Below are 17,638 nucleotides of genomic sequence, written 5' to 3'. Positions count from 1 at the left end.
GGCTCTGTGGCCTCACCTTCCAGCTCCTGTGCTGTTGAGAAGCTGGAAGCCAGTTGTGGAGTCTTATTCTCTGTGTGGAAACTATTCTCTCTCTGGAGGCTTTTGGATCCTCTCTTTGTTGCCAGTATGTGACAATTCCCCAGGGAAGTGCCCAAGATGAGTCTCCTCTGGGCAGGACAGGTGGGCCATTTCAGGATGGAAACTTGGGTCCCCCAACCCTGGGAAGTTGCCTTCAGCTTCTTCAGCTCTTTCCTTATGATTTCCATCCTGTTTTCTCTGTTCTCTCGGAATTCCAAATCTTTGGTCTAAACCCAGTCCCAAAGCTGCCAGGGTCAGGTGACCATGAGCTCCACCCTTCTGCCCCCTCCTGCCCTTTCTTGCAGGAGACGCTGGTCTTGACTGAGCCCCATTCTGGGCTGTGGCCACGGTTTGTCCAAGTAGGGTGAACATGCTGGGTGGCAGCCAGGCAGGGGCACACCATCTTACTGGTCCCGAACCCAGGCACTTGGGGCTGCTCCCCAGGCCTCCCAGCTCCCATCTGAGTAGCCCTGGGTCCAAGGACAGAATCCTCAGCATGAAGACACATGCCTAGGAGAGCACTCTGACTTTGCAAACCAGCCCGCCCTCCTCCCAAGCCTGCATTTGAGTTTTGGTTTGTGGTAGGAAGCTCAACTGGGAGCTGTGACTCAGACACATCCAAGCAGCCCCTTCCCCACTACGGCCAGTCTCCTGGTTCCCCAAGAACCAGAATGATGGCTGCAAAGGTGCAGAAGGCACCTCTCAGCCCCAACTGTAGCTAAAACTCAGGCAGCTATTGCAGGAGTTCTCAGGAAATATATCTGGGGGTGTGGATTGGGGTGGTAGTACCAGCCAAGGTACTGGGGTCACTGTGCAGAGGAGCGACTCTCCTGCTCACTCAGATCCTTACGGTGAATACCGAGTCCGGTGGCACCGAGAAGGGAAACACAGCCCATGGCCAAAAGTGTCCCATTGCTCCGTGTTGGGGGGAGTCTCAGGAGGGTGGGGAGGGTGTAACACTGCTCAGAAAAGGGGCACCAGGAAGGCAGCTGTGGGCACAGCCCCAGGGCCATCACAACAGCCCGTTCTGAAATCAGGCAGCTGGGGCAGGGGTTAGGATCCTAAGGCCTGGCTTCCAGCAGGGCCGGTGGACGTGTTCCAGGTGTCAAGGCTAGCCCACCATCCTGGCCTTCACCGTAAGCATACTGGGTTCATGCCCCTCACACAGATTCTGGGAAAGGGCGGGGTATTCTGCCGCCTCTTAGGAATTCAGAGTCGGCTGTGATGGGGCGGCTGTTCCATGCCCACCACAGTCCCCCACCACTCTGATCTCTGATCGCTGTTTCTGAACAATTTCCAGGATATCCGCACACATCTGCCCAAGAGGAAACCCCAGCCGGGAGGCAAGTTCTCACACAAGGAGCTTTTGGAAGCAATTTCACTGGGAGAAGATGAGGAACACAGAGGAAGCTGCCCCCCACCCCTCGCCCTGAGAGACAGGCTCTAGACATGCTGAGCAGTGTTTACTGGCAGGGCTCTCGCCAGGGAGTTAGTTCATCTCCAACAACCCCATGGGTGTTGTTACCTGGGCCCACTTTATTTTTTACTTTTTTAAATTTATTTTATTGAAGTATAGTTGATTTACAGTGTTGTGTTAATTTCTGTATAGCAAGGTGATTCAGTTATACATTTATATTTTTTCATATTCTTTTCCATTATGGTTTATTACAAGATATTGAATATAGTTCCCTGTGCTATACAGTAGGTCCTTGTTTATCTGTTTTATATATAGTTGTTTGTATCTGTAATCCCAAATTTCTAATTTATACTTCCCCTACCCGCTTTCCCCTTTGGTAACCGTAAGTTTGTTTTTTATGTCTGTTTCTGTTTCATAAATAAGTTCATTTATGTCATATTTTAGATTCCACATGTAAGTGATATCATATGGTTATTTGTCTTTCTCTGATTTACTTAAGTATGATAATCTCTAGGTCCATCCATATTGCTGCAAAGGGCATTATTTCATTATTTTTTATGGCAGAGTAGTATTTCATTGTATATATATACGACATCTTTCTTTATCCATTCATCTGTCAATGGACATTTAGGTTGCTTCCATGTCTTGGCTATTGTAAATAGTGCTGCTGTGAATACTGGGGTGCATGTATCTTTTTTTTTTTAATAAATTTATTTTATTTATTTATTTATTTATGGCTGCATTGGGTCTTCGTTGCTGTGGCACGGGCTTTCTCTAGTTGCATCGAGCTGGGGCTACTCTTAATTGCGGTGTGCGGGTTTCTCATTGCAGTGGCTTCTCTTGCAGCAGAGCGCAGGCTCTAGGCATGTGGGCTTCAGCAGTTGTAGCACGTGGGCTCAGTAGTTGTGGCTCGTGGGCTCCAGAGTGCAGGCTCAGTAGTTGTGGTGCACGGGCTTAGTTGCTCCATGGCATGTGGGATCTTCCCGGACCAGGGCACGAACCTGTGTCCCCTGCCTTGGCAGGTGGATTCTTAACCACTGCACCACCAGGGAAGCCCCGCATGTATCTTTTCGAATTAGAATTTTCACCTTTTCCAGATATATGATAGGAATGGGATTGCCAGATCATATGCTAACTCTATTTTTAGTTTTTTAGTTTGTTTTTAAATTGCTCCTGGTTGAAAATCAGTGGGTTTTTTCCTTTTTTTTTTTGACTGTTCTGGGTCTTCGTTGCGGCACACAGGCTCTTCGTTGTGGGCTTCTCTCTAGTTGCGGCGCGCAGGTTTAGTTGCCCCGTGGTATGTGGGATCTTAGTTCCCCAACCAGGGATTGAACCCGCGTCCCCTGCATTGGAAGGTGGATTCTTAACCACTGGACCACCAGGGAAGTCTTATTTTTAGTTTTTTAAGGAACCTCCATAGTGTTCTCCATACTGGCTGCACCAATTTGCATTCCCACCAACGGTGTAGGAGGGTTCCTTTTTCTCCACACCCTCTCTGGAATTTATTTGTAGACTTTTAATGATGGCCATTCTGACTGGTGTGAGGTCGTACTTCACTGTAGTTTTGATTGGCATTTCTCTAATAATTAGCCATGGTGAGCATCTTTTCATGTTGTCCATCTGTGTGTCTTCTTTGGAAAAATGTCTATTTAGGTCTTCTGCTGGGCCCACTTTAGGAATGGATTCAAAACTCACGTAACTCACTTAAGACTCGCCTCTTGTACTGGTCCCCCAGCCCCTAGTACAGCATGGTTTCCATTATACCAGAGGTGGAAGGTCTCCAGGCTTCTAAGACCATCCACTAGGATGGGTTCCTGACCCCTCCACTAGGATGTCATAAACACACAGTCCTGTGTGATGCAGGGTAAAGGTTTGCTAGATTCATGTCTGTTTGGAGCAAACTGGCACCTTCTTCCAGGGGTTGGGTGCACTGCTCTCTGAAGCAAACTGAACTTTCCAAAATGTGCATTTTCCTCCCTGATTTTGGCTGTAATTTCCCAGATTCCCTCTGAATCCCAAACAGAATCCAGCCCATAACATCATCCCATAACAGAGTCCCAACAGTTTACAAGTGTCTTTCTGACACTGCCCTGCAGACGTGAAGCTCAAGACAGCACAGTGGTGGCCTGTGGTCTCCACGGCTGCTGAACCACTCGAGTGGGACTTTGCACAGCAAGACGGAACCCTGTCAGAACCCCGGCTTTTTTTTTTTTTTTACAGTCAGGGCACCCACCTCGGTCAGACCCTCTTCCACAAGAGTTCCCTCTTTGTCGTCTCAGCTGGTGTTGTGAGCCACAAACCTACAATGAGCCTGAGAGCGATCTCAAAACCCAAGCCCTGAAGATACACACTTCACTCCCAAGATAGCCTTCCAGGCCTTGCCTCAGTCTGCTCTGGACGCCACCAATTATACGATTTCCTGGTGTTTCGGAAGCAGCAAGTTAGATCTGAAGGAGGGGAATGTGAGAGGACATGGGGACAATATTCCCCAATCCATTTGTGCCAGCTTATCCTCAGATGCACAGAGGGGCCTTCAGGGAACAGAACACTCCACAAGCAGCAACTCTTGGGGGTCCAGTGGCCTTTGGGCCTGAGGTTTATACAATTTTGGCAACCCTTTATATAGGAATATATATACTTACGAATACAAAATTATATACAAAAGTAGATATTTTAGAATAAGCAATCGCAGCAAACTGCAGTTTAAAAAGCTGACAGAGGGGACTTCCCTGGCGTCCAGTGGTTAAGACTCTGCGCTTCCACTGCAGGGGGCTCCGGTTCGATCCCTGGTCAGGGAACTAAGATCCTGCATGCTGCGCGGCACAGCCAAAAAAAAAAAAAGCTGACAGATACTGTGCCATCACAAAAGCAGGGAAACATCATAAAATTGTCGCTTGCGTGCCTGCCATACCTCTGAGGTACTCCCCGATATCTCTGCCTTGACTGCACTCGCTGGCAGCCTAAGATGCGGCACTCCAGGAAAGCTCCAGCCTTGGCTCTAGTCCCTGGTAATGCTGGGCTGACATGGCGGGGGGCCACCATGGGGCAGAAGCAGCCGCTCCCTGCACCTGGCACAGCCCCCAGGCATAGGCTCCCCCATCCACCTGGTGGGATTCCTCAGCCCAGGGCCAGGGCCCCAGGAGGGGAAGGGGGGACCAGGGATGCCTGCTGAGAGGTTTGTGGGGGACAGGTTTCTCCCCAACATGCCTCCTGGCCCAGGCTGGGCCTGATCCAGGCACCGGATTTCGCTTGGAAGTTTCACGGCAGGTGTCCTGCTGGGGCAACCTCAGCCCCCAAGCACAGTGAGAAATTTCCTCCAACTGAAATACGTCCTTCCTGTGTCATCTTCCGTCCATTAGACGCACTTTGTGCATGGAGAAATTTTATTTATTTTTTATGCCACTGCTGCCACTGCAATGAAGAAACATCAATAACTGAGAGTTAAAAAAGGGTAATAATTAAAGTGATAAAAAAAAAGTCAGTCCTCTCTCCCGTCCCACAAAAAATAAACTCTGAAGGCATCAGTTCTGCTTCTGAATTCCACGGAGGGGCCCTGACCTGTAAACAGAAACAAAAAGAAGACGAGAGGCAAACATGTACACATCCTATCGGACCCACCTCATGAGACACTGTCCTCTCTAACACCCACATCCTCCAAGCCCTGAGCCAGAGCTAGTAGGGGCCACCAACTGGCTTCCTCCGTGAAATGCAATTTGATAGCTATCTTCAACCTTCCTTTACTGTTAACCAAATCTCACAGGGTGAGAAGAACAGCAGTTAAACTGGACCTGAGTCGTTTAGCAACAAGTCCTCAGGCCACACCTGCACCTGTCCTTATCTGGAAGCTCTGAGCTATCCTCTTACTGATCAAAGCCAAGAAAAAATGTGTTCTTTTAAGAAACAACAGTTGTACCTATTTATTTTCAGAATATATTACAAAGGTTTCCTGGCAAACAGCTCCAATAAATATTGAATTATGATTTAAACAAGGGAAATCAACACTCTCACGTATCACTGAAACCACTGAAAGTTTATTCAAATTTTTACATAAAGGGATTTGTTAGCATCAATGCCATTCATGAACATTTCTCACCACTGCAAGACTGAAGGAGGGAAACCACTGGTTTAGCGCTGGTTTCTACGATGCAAATGAAATCGGCAGTTGACGGGCTGCTAACAGAAGCAGTCCCTGGCTCCTAAATCGACCAGGGACACTGAGGCGAGCAGTTTGGTCACTCCCAGAATGCGTCCAGACCTGCTCCGCCTGCGGCAGGTCCAGTGGCGGTACAGAAAGGAAAGGGAATGTGCTGGGTTTGGGACTGATCATCAGGAGGTGCTCCTAGGACGATGCCTTCACGTCGAGACCCAAGTCTGACCCACCAAGAAGCATTACCCCGGACAGCAGTCATTCCTGGAGAGGAGACGGGGAGCCGGTGGGAAGGTGCCCTCGGTGGCAGCACCTGGCACTCTGGCTACCTCCCTTCTTTACCTTTGGGGCAGCTGCGGGTTGGACACAGCCCGCCCTCCATTGGTCCCTTGGTTCACATCCAATTTCTAGTGCAGTTTTATCCAGCTGTGAAGTCTAACTTTAGGGTGATAAAACCTTTATTCTGAGATGTCACATACTTTATGAGGCTTGGAAAGTTGGTCTGAAGCTACTCCAGGGTGTGAAGAAATGGGAAGAATCCCTGAAGAAGAGGCTGAGGAGGAACCAGAGGCTGGCCACAGGCGTCAGGTTAGGATCTGGTAACCCGAACTCAGGCCTCCCTCCAGAGCTCATTTGATGAGATTCCTCATGATGCTGAGGGAGGACCCTCTGTACCCTGATCCAAAGTGATTCCAGTGGTTCAAGTAGTGGAAGAGCTGATACAGCTTAAGGCGCTTCTCGAAGCCTGGGGCCTTGGGGACTTTGCTGTGGTAGGCGGAGTAAAAGGAGCCACTAAAGCCCCCGAACATGCCGGCTATCGCCAGCTCATACTCCGAGTGGCCATAGAAGGAAGCTGGGTCAAAAATGATGGGCCCAGAGGAATCCTCCGCCACGTTTCCTCCCCAGAGGTCTCCGTGGAGCAGGGCTGGGACGATGTCCAGATCATGGAACAGGTCAGGGATTTTTAACTGTGGGGGAAATGCAGCCTTAGCAAAGTGACCGATGCACACAGGAGGGACACAGAGGCTTTTCTGAGTGTGGCTCCCAGTGCCCAAGCACGGCCTGGTCAGTGTACAGGTGCACAGACATGCCCACCTCCCGTCCAGGCCCAGGCCCAGGTGGCCGCACCAGCTGCAGCGCCTTCCCATCAGGCCTGCAGGGCATGACGGGCACAGGCTGGGAGGGGCGACACTCACCTGCAGAGTAGCCCAGAGCTCACGGGCCTCCCTGTCCCCAGACCCCTGTTCCAGCAGGTCCATCTGAGGCTGAATGCGCTGCCGGGCATAGAATGTGACCCAGTCCCTCTGCCAGTCGTTCACCTGTGTGGTTGACAGCAGAGCTCAGAGGAAAGCGCCAGAGCAAAGGTGGAGCAGGCTGGTCCCCAGAGGCGCCACTGCAGGGACCAGTGTAAAGGGGTGGAGCTGACCAGGCAGCCTGGGGTCTGGAGGACATGCTGGGACCGGCAGGTTCCCGGACAACCTCCCACAACATCTCAAGGTCTGAACAGTGTGGACTGTGCCCCGTGGGATACTCAGTGATCCCCTCCCAAGCAGCTACCTGCCTTTCCTCAGAGGGCGAGGCCGCCGTCTTACCCACTCAGCCCAAGTATGGCTCCCCAGGCTGAAATCCCCAGGGCAGCCAACCACAAAATCATAAAACTCAAAGTTACAATCCCTTTTCATTAAGCTACCTTTGAGAGTTTCCTACTTAAAATAAAACGCAGTTTAACTTTCTAATTTTCACCCACCTTGAAATCCAGCATCCTAACTTGCTGGTCCTTCTCTGCTCCTCTGAGCTTACCTAGCATGTGAGGTGGATAGTCCTCATATCGACTGCTTAAAATTAGCAAAGAAAAAAAAGGAGCAAAGACCTTTTACCAAATTTCGCCAAAAAAGAGAGAGGGTGTGCTTTCCGCAACTGTTTCTGAACGGCTGGCCTGACTGGGAAATGAAGGCAAAATGGTGGTGTCACTCACCTGGGGGAGGTACCCGCAGCACGTCACCACGTCAAACCCAAACTGGTCCACAAAGGGCCGCTCCACTTGCCCACCTCCTTTCCCTTGCAAGCAAAATGAAACGAGAGAGATGACAGTCCCCTTGCTCCCTCGGGGCCAGCTCTGGGAGCTCAGAGCAGCTCTGAGGCCTGATCTCAGCGTGCCCTTCTCCACCTCGTGTCCTCATCCAAACAAGGGCCCTGTGCTCCGGGACCCAGGAACAGAGCCTGTCTCATCAGAGTCAACAAGCCAGGACACCCACTCCTTCCCAGGAGAGGCACCAGAGGATGCTCAGAGGAGCGACCACACTGTCTCCAAAAGAGGAGGGAAAATCCACCCCATAACCCATCAGGAAAGGACAGCTTTCAGTAGCCAGTTTAGCATTTGCCACTTATGGAAGATAAACTGCTGTACTTGTAAATGATCTCATCCTCTGCAGCTCCCTAAACTCAAAGCAAATCCGGAAGGACTGAACTACATGTAGGTGGAAGGGACGAGGCTGTCTGTCTGTCTAACACAGTAGGTTCTTGGTCGTCTGTCCCTGGTGTGTCTGCTACTCTGCCTAGCAGAGTAACCATATGGGCTACACATGGATTATCAAACGTCAAAGGATGAAAATCCTGGAAGACACCCTCAGTGCTACCACCACAGTAAGCCCCAAAAAGGTCAGACGTGCGAGCTATCATTCTGAGTCTCATGTGTGATTGTTCCTAGAAGAAAAGGCACCGTAAGGTAAGCCAGAGAAACTTTGATAGGCTTTCTTCTGGGGAGTGAGAGGTCAAAGGAACCATAATATGATAGGATTTCGAGTTCAGGAAATATTTCCTGTCTTTCAAATGCATTTTCGAGACAATACACTAATTGTATTCACTGTGTTCAATGCACCCCAAACATGCAGCCTTGGGGTTTACATTCCTTTCCTGTGGCAGCAACACAGGTCTGACTGTACACAGTGGCAGCACAACTCCACCCACGCACCCATACCGGCCAGATGTCTTCCTCTGGGGGGGGGTCCCTCGGGCCCACAGCCATACCCACTGTGCCAGCCTCCTTCTGGAGAGTCTCTCCAAGCCTCTTGTTGTCTAGGTGTAGATCTGCCAGCTGGGTTCCAAGCTTTGCAGCATGACTGTAAAAACAAAAGACAGCCACTAAACTCATGGTACAAAGGGGGACCCACCTCCATTTGAAAGGTCTCAGGCCACACAAAGTAGGTGAGACAGTGAGGCTAAGAGTCTGTTCTGGTGAAGCAAGCGGGAGATGGAGGGCCTCATCTGAGTCTGCAGCCAGGTCCTCTGTCAGCATCTCACCCTTAAATTCCTCTCCTGTTTGCTTTTGGCCCACAGAGTACATGCTGCTCATTCTGCAGAACCCAGGATGTGCAGGGTCATGGGTTCCTTCTATCACATCCCGCAAACTTACACCCCAAATGCAAGCTTCCCACTCAGAGAAAGAACAAAGGCACCCAGAGGTGAAGGTGAAGCAAACGAACCTGCTCAGATACCGCATGTCCAAATGCTCCATCACCAGCATGCTGCCACCTCCAGGGGCATCGAGGACCTTGATGGGTTTGGGCACCTTCACTGTGCCTGTCTTTAGGATGGCAGTTAAACTTGCCATCTCACCTTCAAACATCCTTTTGGCCTGTCAGAGAAATAACCAGGGAGGGGAGAAGAAGGAAGAGCAAGGCTCTGTGTAGACATGTTTTCTCAAGCACCACAACCAAGGCTGACTGCAGACTCAATAGAACGGACAGCTTTTCCACTTTTCAGTAGAGCAGATTACACGTTCTGAAGCTGCACAGGAATTAGAGGGATTGTACTTTCTAGTTTTGTATATTTTTATTGTCATTGATCCCAGTCTCTCCAAAGAGAGAAACGTATGCCTGGTGCAGAGCTGGACTGTGTACACAGTACCTCAACCACAGTCCTGTCCCAGGGGGCCCTCAGGCACAGGCGGCCCCCATCTGCGTGTGCCAGGAAGCTGGCGTAACTTCTCACCTGAATGGACCACCAAGTCCTACGGCATCTCCTACCCGGCACTGGAAACCACCTCATCTCCACCACCTTTCCCATTTCCAGTCCAAAAGTCCTTGTTCCTGCTTTTGGAAGGCAAATCCCACCCTGGAACACACCCCAAGCTGTCACCCCACTTCCCTCATGACAGCCCCACAGGGCCTGGCCCTGCCCACATTCCCCCCCTCATCTGGGCCCCGACCTGGGCTCCACCTCCACACTTACAGGCGGGCACACATACCCCTTGCGCTCCTGGATTACAGTCTTCTCTAAGTTCCCCACAAACATGTGGGGAACATGACAGCCCCACAGTTCCCCTGGCCTCCTCCAGCCTGGAGACTTCCACATGCCACGTCACCTCTGCTTGGAACACCCCTCCCCCTTCTTTTGCCAAGTCAGCCCCCTCCCCTTCAGATTTCAACTTAGTACCAGTTCTGATTTCTCAGAGAAATCTTCCCTAACTTACCAGGCTAAGTAATTCCTCCCCTTTAAAGTATCTTTTTTTTTAAAGTAAAATTTCTACAGACGCATATGAAGAAAACTGCACAACTCAGAAGCATCCACCTCTAACTTTCCCAAAGTCAGCACATCCACGTGACGGCCACCCGGCATTCCTCTCCTCCCAGCCGCTGCCACCCCACCCCCACAGCTGTCTGTCTGCTTTGTCATCTCTACAGAGGCAGATGGTCAGGCCTCTTCATTCCACACTGCATTTGTTACGCTGGTGCATCAACAGTCAGAGTTTATTCTCTCTGCTGTGTAGAGCTTGCTGTGCGAATGTTCTAAAACGTGTTTGTCCAGTCTATGATGAAGGACACTGGGCTTCCAGTTTGGGGTCACTACGAACAGTGCTGCCATGGACATTCTTCTATCTCTACTTTGCATAGTTACTAACTCTGTGACCTTGGTTTCCTCATCTGTAAAATGGGGTTAGTAACAGTACCAATTTCATAGGCTTGCTGCCATAATTAACTGAGTTAGCAGCTAACAGTTTCACGGTCCATTCTAAACACTTTACAAACATTATTATTATACTACTTTGGAGAGCTAAAGTTCCTGAGGAGGAAAATAAGAACTGTGTCTTAAGGAGAATTTTCAGAGCATTCTCTGAAGACGAAGGAACACAGCTGGGCCCTGGCTATACTTTGTACTACAGCACTGGTTGTGCAGCGTAAAGTAAAGGATAAATTTTTTTTTTTTTTTTTTTTTTGGCCACGCCACACTGCATGTGGAACTTCCCTACCCAGAGACTGAACCCATGCCCCCTGCATTGGAAGTGCGGAGTCTTAACTAATGGACCACCAGGGAGGTCCAAATTTTTTTAATTAAAAAAAAAAAAATGTAGGGAGAGGTGAAGAAGGATCTGTGAACCCAGCTAGAGGCAAGGCTCCCTCACAGAAATGTCCACTACCATGTGGTCCTCAGTGTCGAACCCTAAGAACACTGCTCCTCCAGAATGGGACAAGGGCAAAGTAAGCATTAGCTGGGGTGCAGGGCTACAAAAGATCCAGAACTTAAGGGAGGAGCATGAGAGAAAGCCAATTACTCAAGCATGCAAAGGACAGATAAGCATAATCAAGAGGAAAAACTTCGACCATGTCATTCCAGCAGAGAGTGAGAAGGAAAACAAAAGAGCAGCTATGTAGTCTTCTCTTAGAAGTGTGGAAGAAGACATTTTCACCTCCTAAAAGGCAAAGCATAAAAACAGTCCTATTTTCCAATCAGTCAGCAAAAGTTTCCGCTATGGGCAGTATATCTGCATAACTCACACAGTATATTCCCAAGCAAACTAGAAAGAGACATGTTTGAAACTATCTACCAAAGGATTAGAAGGAACTTACGTGAAGATTAGCGAAAAGAAAATGGACTCTGATGACAATAAAGAGCAAGAACCAGAATACCAGTAGCAGAACAATGTTTAAAAAGCACTACTGAGAGATTCCATTTTAATCATCAGAAAGTATTTGCTTCCCTGTAATCTACACCAAGTTCTGAATTATTACAAACACTAATGAAAGTGGAAATACAGCTGTGAAAAGGATGGAGCCACATAAGAGAAAAAGAACCCAGAGAAGGCCTGTGGTGGAAAGTAAGGAAGGACACCTCCACTACATTAGTACTGACTGGGGGAAACCAATGTAAAAGAGCAACTTCAAGGACCATTAGTTGTCAAATTCCTATAGAAGGGATGTTCAGGATGACACACAGCCAACCTCTGTAGAACAGAGTTGAAGGTTGGTCTTGAGAGAACAGCATCGTTTCAGAAAGAGATCATCCCACACCACTGAAGATGGGATATTCTGCAGTATGATTTCCAAAGAGAGGATAAAAGTGCTGAGGGTGTGTAACACGTAGGACTTGGTACTGGGGTCAGCACCTTCAGCCCTATTTGAAACAAGGCATTGTCCAGACCTGCTCCTTGCCTACTGGAGCCATCCAGGGCCTCCCAGCTAACACTACAAGCATGACCCACCCAAAGTGCGCAAAGAAGTGACATCAACACACCGGGATAAGTCAACTTCAGCCGGGAGGCTCACCTATTTTATATGGGAACCCTTCAGAAAACGTTCAGATACAAACAGAATGGAGAAACGGCCGCAAGGGACTGAATGTTTGTGTCCCCCGAAAATTCAGAGGTTGAAACCTAACCCCCAAGGCGACGGTGTTAGGAGGCGGGGCCTTGGGAAGTGACCAGGCCAAAGGAGTGGAACCCTCATGAGGGGATTAGAGCCCCTATAAGAGACCCCAGAGAGCTCTCCTGCCCCTTCTGCCACGTAAGGACACAGTCAGAAGTGGCCTCCACACCAGGGAAGGAAGCCTCACCACCATCTTGGACGTCCGACCTCCAGACCCAGAAATATACATGTTAGTGTTTAAAGCCGCCCAGTGTTTACAGCAGCCCGGCGGACCAAGACTACATTATTTTCAGTACTCAGAAAGGGTTTTGATCTCTGCAAGCTCAAATAAACCCCGGGACAAGGGACTTCTACTACCTGTCCTTGCTCAAAACTCGCCAAACAATGAATTTTCTCACGGCAGCGGCCACCTGGGCCGCGTGAAAACCACCCACAGCGTCCACGCGGCGGTGGGGCACGCGCCCGACGGGCCTGGACCCGCGCCGACCTCCCTGAGGTTCGAGAGGCCGCAGGGCTGAACCGCGGACCCCCCCAAAACGCCAGGCCAGCCTGACAAAAAGACGGGTGACCGAGCGCCTCCGCGGCCCGCAGACCCGGGCTCGGACGGCCCCGCCCGCGGACCCGGACCGGCTCCCGACGCCGAGCCCGGACACGGACCCGGGACCACAGTCCTCCGCCCCCGCCCCCTTCCCCCGCCCGCGGCAGCCCTGACCTCCGCCTTGGGGTTCACTTTCACAAACACTCGTCCTCTGTCCGTGTCGTAGCTCCGGCCCTGGCTAATGCACCCACCCCCCGAGTGACCCGTGGCCTTGACGGAGCCGCAGCCCAACTCCCGCTTCAGCAGCTCCTCCATGTCGCCCGCGCCCGGGCCGCATACCCGCCTCAGACCGTACGCAGACGCCGCGACGCCGCGGGGACGCGTGGGGATTGGGTGAGGGGCGGGAGGGCGGGACCGGGCCGTGGGAGCGCGGGAGGGATTGGGGGAGGGAAAAGAAGGGGCGGGACCTGGCTGCGGGAGCGCGCGGGGATGGGGGAGGGGAGGGTCGACGGGAGGTGGGGTTGGGTCTGAGTTGTGCTCCCAACGGCCTCGAGACCCTGGTGGCTCTCCTCGCCACGGGGTCGCTCTGGCCTTTCCCCCGACCTTTCCTGTGACCTGCCGTTAACCTTGTATGGCCCGTCCTGGTCTGGGGCACACCGCCTGCTCCAGCCCCTCGTCCACGGCTCCAGAGCGTCACCCCTCACAGGGGCTTTCCCGACCTGGAGGCTCCTGCAACACCCTCCGGGGTGCTATCTTTTCTGTTTGTTTGTTTGCACTTGTTTATCCAATTAGCATCAATCTCCCCAACTAGACTTTAGTGCTTTGAGGGTAGAATAAAGTCTGCTTTGCTCTGTATACTGAAAAAAAATGTCCAACCTAAAAGTTGAGAGTTATGTTTTATTGGGGGCATTACTGAGGACTTAAGCTGGTGAGATAGCCTCTCAGATGGCTCTGAGGGACTGTTCAGAAGAGGAAAGGGAAGAGCAAGAATGTACAGGAGTTTTTTTCAAAAACAAACAAACAAAAAAACCAGGTAGTCAAACATCAAAAGATTACTGCTAATTAAAAAAAAACAGACATCTCAAGTAAATGAATTTAGTGCTTTTCTGTGTATGAGAAAATGCGACAGTCTGGGCTTAGTGAAATCATTCCTTTGATACGCACCCTAACTATCTAGGGCGTGTCCTGTGTTCTCCATTCTGAATTCCTCAGGGTGCACAGTCGGGGATAGCTGCAGTGGCTGAGGGCTTGATAGCCTCAACGTCTTTTGTTTACTAATATGGCAGGCAGCATTCTTTGTCCACGGCTCCCCGCGTTAGTCAGCATTCTCCAGAGAAATCGAACCAACAGGGTGTGTGTATATAGAGTGAGATTTATTTTAGGGAAATGGCTGTGGAAACTAATAAAGGGAAACCTGTTTTAAATGGAGTGGGAAAGCCAAAAGGGAGAGCTCTCACCCTGTCCACCCAGACACAGCCTGAAGGTAAAGACGTGTCACCAAGTGCCTCTGCCCTGTGGCCACTCATGGTCAATAACAGGAAAACTGTTGATTACAGATCCCAACAGGAAGAATCATCAACAGGAAAGAATCCTCAATTACAGGCCTCACCAAGAAAGGTGTTCTTTGTACCTCCCACAAGAAATCAATTACCCAAGCTACTCAGCCAATGAAAACCAGTCATCACTTTCAACTCTCGCTTTCCTCCAATGGACTTTAGTTCAAAACAACCCCTCCAGGGATTTCCCTGGTGGTCCAGTGGTTAAGACTCCAGCTCCTGCAATGCAGGGGGCCAGGGATTGATCACTGGTGTGGGAACTGAGAGCCCGCACACTGCAGCTAGAGAAGCCAGTGCGCGGCAACAAAGACCCAGCACAGCCAAAATAAATTTTTTAAAAAAAGAAAACACAAAACAACTCCTCCAGCTTCTTCCTTCTAAGGTTCTTTTCCTTTCTTTGTTGGATTTGTCTGTGGCTTTTGTGGTAGCCAGCTTGTCCTGAATTGCAATTCTTTGCTGTTCCTGAATAAACCCATTTTGCTGGTAAAACTACAGGGTGTTTTATTTTTCAGGTTAACAGGGCTCACACAGTCGTGGAGGGGCAAGACCAAAATCTGCAGGGTAGGCCAGCAGCAGGAAGCCCAGGGCAGAGTTGTGTTGGCAGAATTCCCTCTCCCTCAGGGGAGGTAAGTGTTTGTTCTCTGCAGGCCTTCAGCTGAGTGGATGAGGTCCACCCACCAGTCTACTGATTTAAATGTTAATCTCATCTAGAAAACACCCTCACAGAAACATCCAGAATAATGTTTGACACCGTATATCTGGGCACCATGCCCCAGCCAAACTGACACGTAAAACTGACCATCGCATTCCCCATTGTTTCTCAATGCTTACTTAGCATGATGCACAATGCCAGTCATGTCATGGACATTCACTAAGAATGTGCTAAAACAATGAAAGAATGAATAATTGAGGCTTTGAAGGTTGAAGATTTAAGGAATAAGAGCAGATCGTTTGCGGATAGTTTGGACCAAACTTCCTGCTGAAAATAACTAGAAATGCTGATTAAAACAGTTTAAGTACATGTAAAAAGCATTGGAGAGCTGACAACATAGCAAGGAACATTTGCCCCAAATCTCTCCTCACGCACACACCGGGGAAAGGTGGCTGCCTGCAAACCCTCAGGAGAGCTCTACTCTGAACCAATGCTGCTGGCACCCTGACCTCCAGCCTCTAGATCTATGAGAAAATACATTTCTGTTGTTTAAGCACCCAGTCTGTGGAATTTTGTTTTGGCAGCCCAAGTGGACCAACACACCAGGCATACTAGGGAGCAAGGTGCCATGAGGTCAACACAACAGACAGTGGATAAACTCAGGTGCTGGCATTTTCAGGCCCACTTAATGGCATATAACTGTGCCTACTATGACCAAGGAAATAAGAGCCAAGCTTAAAAATATCTACAGGGAAGAAGAAACTAAAAAAAGTGACTAAGCAGATTCTATAAAGAACCTGAGGGAATAAAATTTATGTTTTAAGACAGGACAAGAAAAAAAAATTTTTTTTTGATGTGGACTATTTTTAAATTCTTTATTGAATTTGTTACAATATTGCTTCTTTCTTTTTTCTTATTTTTTTACTTTTTTAAAAAATTTATTTATTTTTGGCTGTGTCAGGTCTTAGTTGAGGCATGTGGGATCTTTCCTTGCGGCGCCAGCCTCTCTCTAGTTGTGGCACGCAGGCTCCAGAGCGCGTGGGCTCAGTAGTTGCTGCGCGTGGGCTTAGTTGCCCTGTGGCATGTGGGATCTTAGTTCTCCGACGAAGGATGGAACCCGCATCCCCTGCATTGGAAGGCGGATGGATGACCAGGGAAGTCCCTGCTTCTGTCTTCTATGTTTTGGTTTTTTGGCCACGAAGCATGTGGGATCTTAGCTCCCTTACAAGAGAGTGAACCCACACCCTCTGCATTGGAAGGTGAAGTCTTAACCACTGGACCGCCAGGGAAGTCCCAGGACAAGAAAATTTAAGCATAACATACTTCCTGCCCATACTGGGCCTTCCGTAATGTGCATCTGCATTACACATTAACCAGACCTTCTCAAAGGTGGGAATGCCTGCTTGACCATAAATATCAATTTTTTTCTACTTCTGACGCCAGCAATGTAACTCCTTAGAAGATTAATTTTTCCTTCCTAATTCTGTAAGGGATCATAGTGACCTACTGCTTGCCTGTACATGCAGATCTGGACTATATATCTTTGGTAATGTTTATGTAAAATTTCAGTGTGCCATTTTGATGTACGATCCTTTGTCTCAAAAATGTATCTGACTGTGCCTTCAACTTCTAACAGGTGGAACAGTCCTCAGAGATTTCTGAAAGACGGTCTCCCGGATTATAATCCTCAGGTTGGCTCGATTAGAATTCTCTATTTCCTCTTTAAATTGGCTATTGATTAATTTTTTTGTTGACAAACCAAAAAGAGCTTTTAGAAATTAAAAATATAATATTTAAAATTTTAAAGCCTAGGGACTTCCCTGGTGGTCCAGTGGCTAAGACTCCACGCTCCCAATGCAGGGGGCCCGGGTTTGATCCCTGGTCGGGGAGCTAGAACCTGCATGCTGCAACTAAGTGTTCACATGCTGCAACTAAAGACCCTGAATGCCACAACTGAAGATCCCACATGCAGCAACAAAGCTCCCTCATGCAGCAACTAAGATGCGGTGCAGCCAAATAAATAAATAAATATTTTAAAAATAATAAAATTTTAAAGCCTAATGAACAGGTTCAACAGATTAGACACAGGGAAGAATTAGTTAACTGGAGGATGTCAGAGAATTGATGCAAAATGTGGTACAAACAGACTAAAGGGAAATTACAGGTGAGACTAAGAAACATGGAAAATAGTAGTTCTAGTAGACATTTCACTGGAGTTCCCGAAAAGGGGAAGGGCAGAGGCCACAATTAAGGAGAAAATGGCTGAGAATTTTCTAGCACTGATGAAATACACCAACCCTCAGATCCAAGGTCCCCCCAACATCCCAAGCTGGATAAATTAAAAGAAGTTCACATCTGGACTAATAACAACGAAATTGCAGAATACCAAAGAAACAGGAAATTTCTTAAAAAGTCAGATTACTTTGAAAAGATTGATATCTGGGGGCTTCCCTGATGGTGCAGTGGTTAAGAATCCGCCTGCCAATGCAGGGGACACGAGTTCGAGCCCTGGTCCAGGAAGATCCCACATGCTGTAGAGCAACTAAGCCCGTGCGCCACAACTACTGAGCCTGCACTCTGGAGCCCTCGAGCCACAACTACTGAGCCCA

The 17,638-nt window shown here is 49.2% G+C and overlaps 1 protein-coding gene across 2 annotated transcripts; it reads right to left on the bottom strand.

The window, feature by feature from the left end:
* Positions 1–5,504: 5,504 nt before the first annotated feature.
* FN3KRP (fructosamine 3 kinase related protein) lies at positions 5,505–13,178 on the bottom strand. Of its 2 annotated transcripts, none has more exons than XM_059907984.1 (6): positions 12,996–13,178; positions 9,125–9,276; positions 8,670–8,761; positions 7,618–7,700; positions 6,839–6,961; positions 5,505–6,610 (listed from the first exon to the last, which is right to left on the bottom strand). In XM_059907984.1, exons 1-6 carry the CDS (start codon positions 13,134–13,136, stop codon positions 6,272–6,274), a joined length of 930 nt encoding a protein of 309 aa, XP_059763967.1. In that variant the 5' UTR covers positions 13,137–13,178; the 3' UTR covers positions 5,505–6,271. The 2 variants fall into 2 exon arrangements, with proteins under 2 accessions (XP_059763967.1, XP_059763968.1); XM_059907985.1 differs by having other exon boundaries at positions 5,505–5,906.
* Positions 13,179–17,638: the final 4,460 nt, after the last annotated feature.

Source organism: Balaenoptera ricei, chromosome 20 (genome assembly GCF_028023285.1).
Source record: "Balaenoptera ricei isolate mBalRic1 chromosome 20, mBalRic1.hap2, whole genome shotgun sequence".
NCBI lineage: Eukaryota > Metazoa > Chordata > Mammalia > Artiodactyla > Balaenopteridae > Balaenoptera > Balaenoptera ricei.
This window is presented reverse-complemented; position numbering and strand designations above follow the sequence as displayed.

What these genes read in the sequence shown, in the direction of transcription:
- FN3KRP (XM_059907984.1), bottom strand. Translation starts at nt 13,136, where the DNA reads ATGGAGGAGCTGCTGAAGCGGGAGTTGGGCTGCGGCTCCGTCAAGGCC. An exon ending in GCTGCGGGTACCTCCCCCAG is followed by an intron (nt 6,962 to 7,617) that starts GTGAGTGACACC and finishes TCAACCACACAG; the next exon opens with GTGAACGACTGGCAGAGGGA. An exon ending in AGCTCTGGGCTACTCTGCAG is followed by an intron (nt 6,611 to 6,838) that starts GTGAGTGTCGCC and finishes TTTCCCCCACAG; the next exon opens with TTAAAAATCCCTGACCTGTT.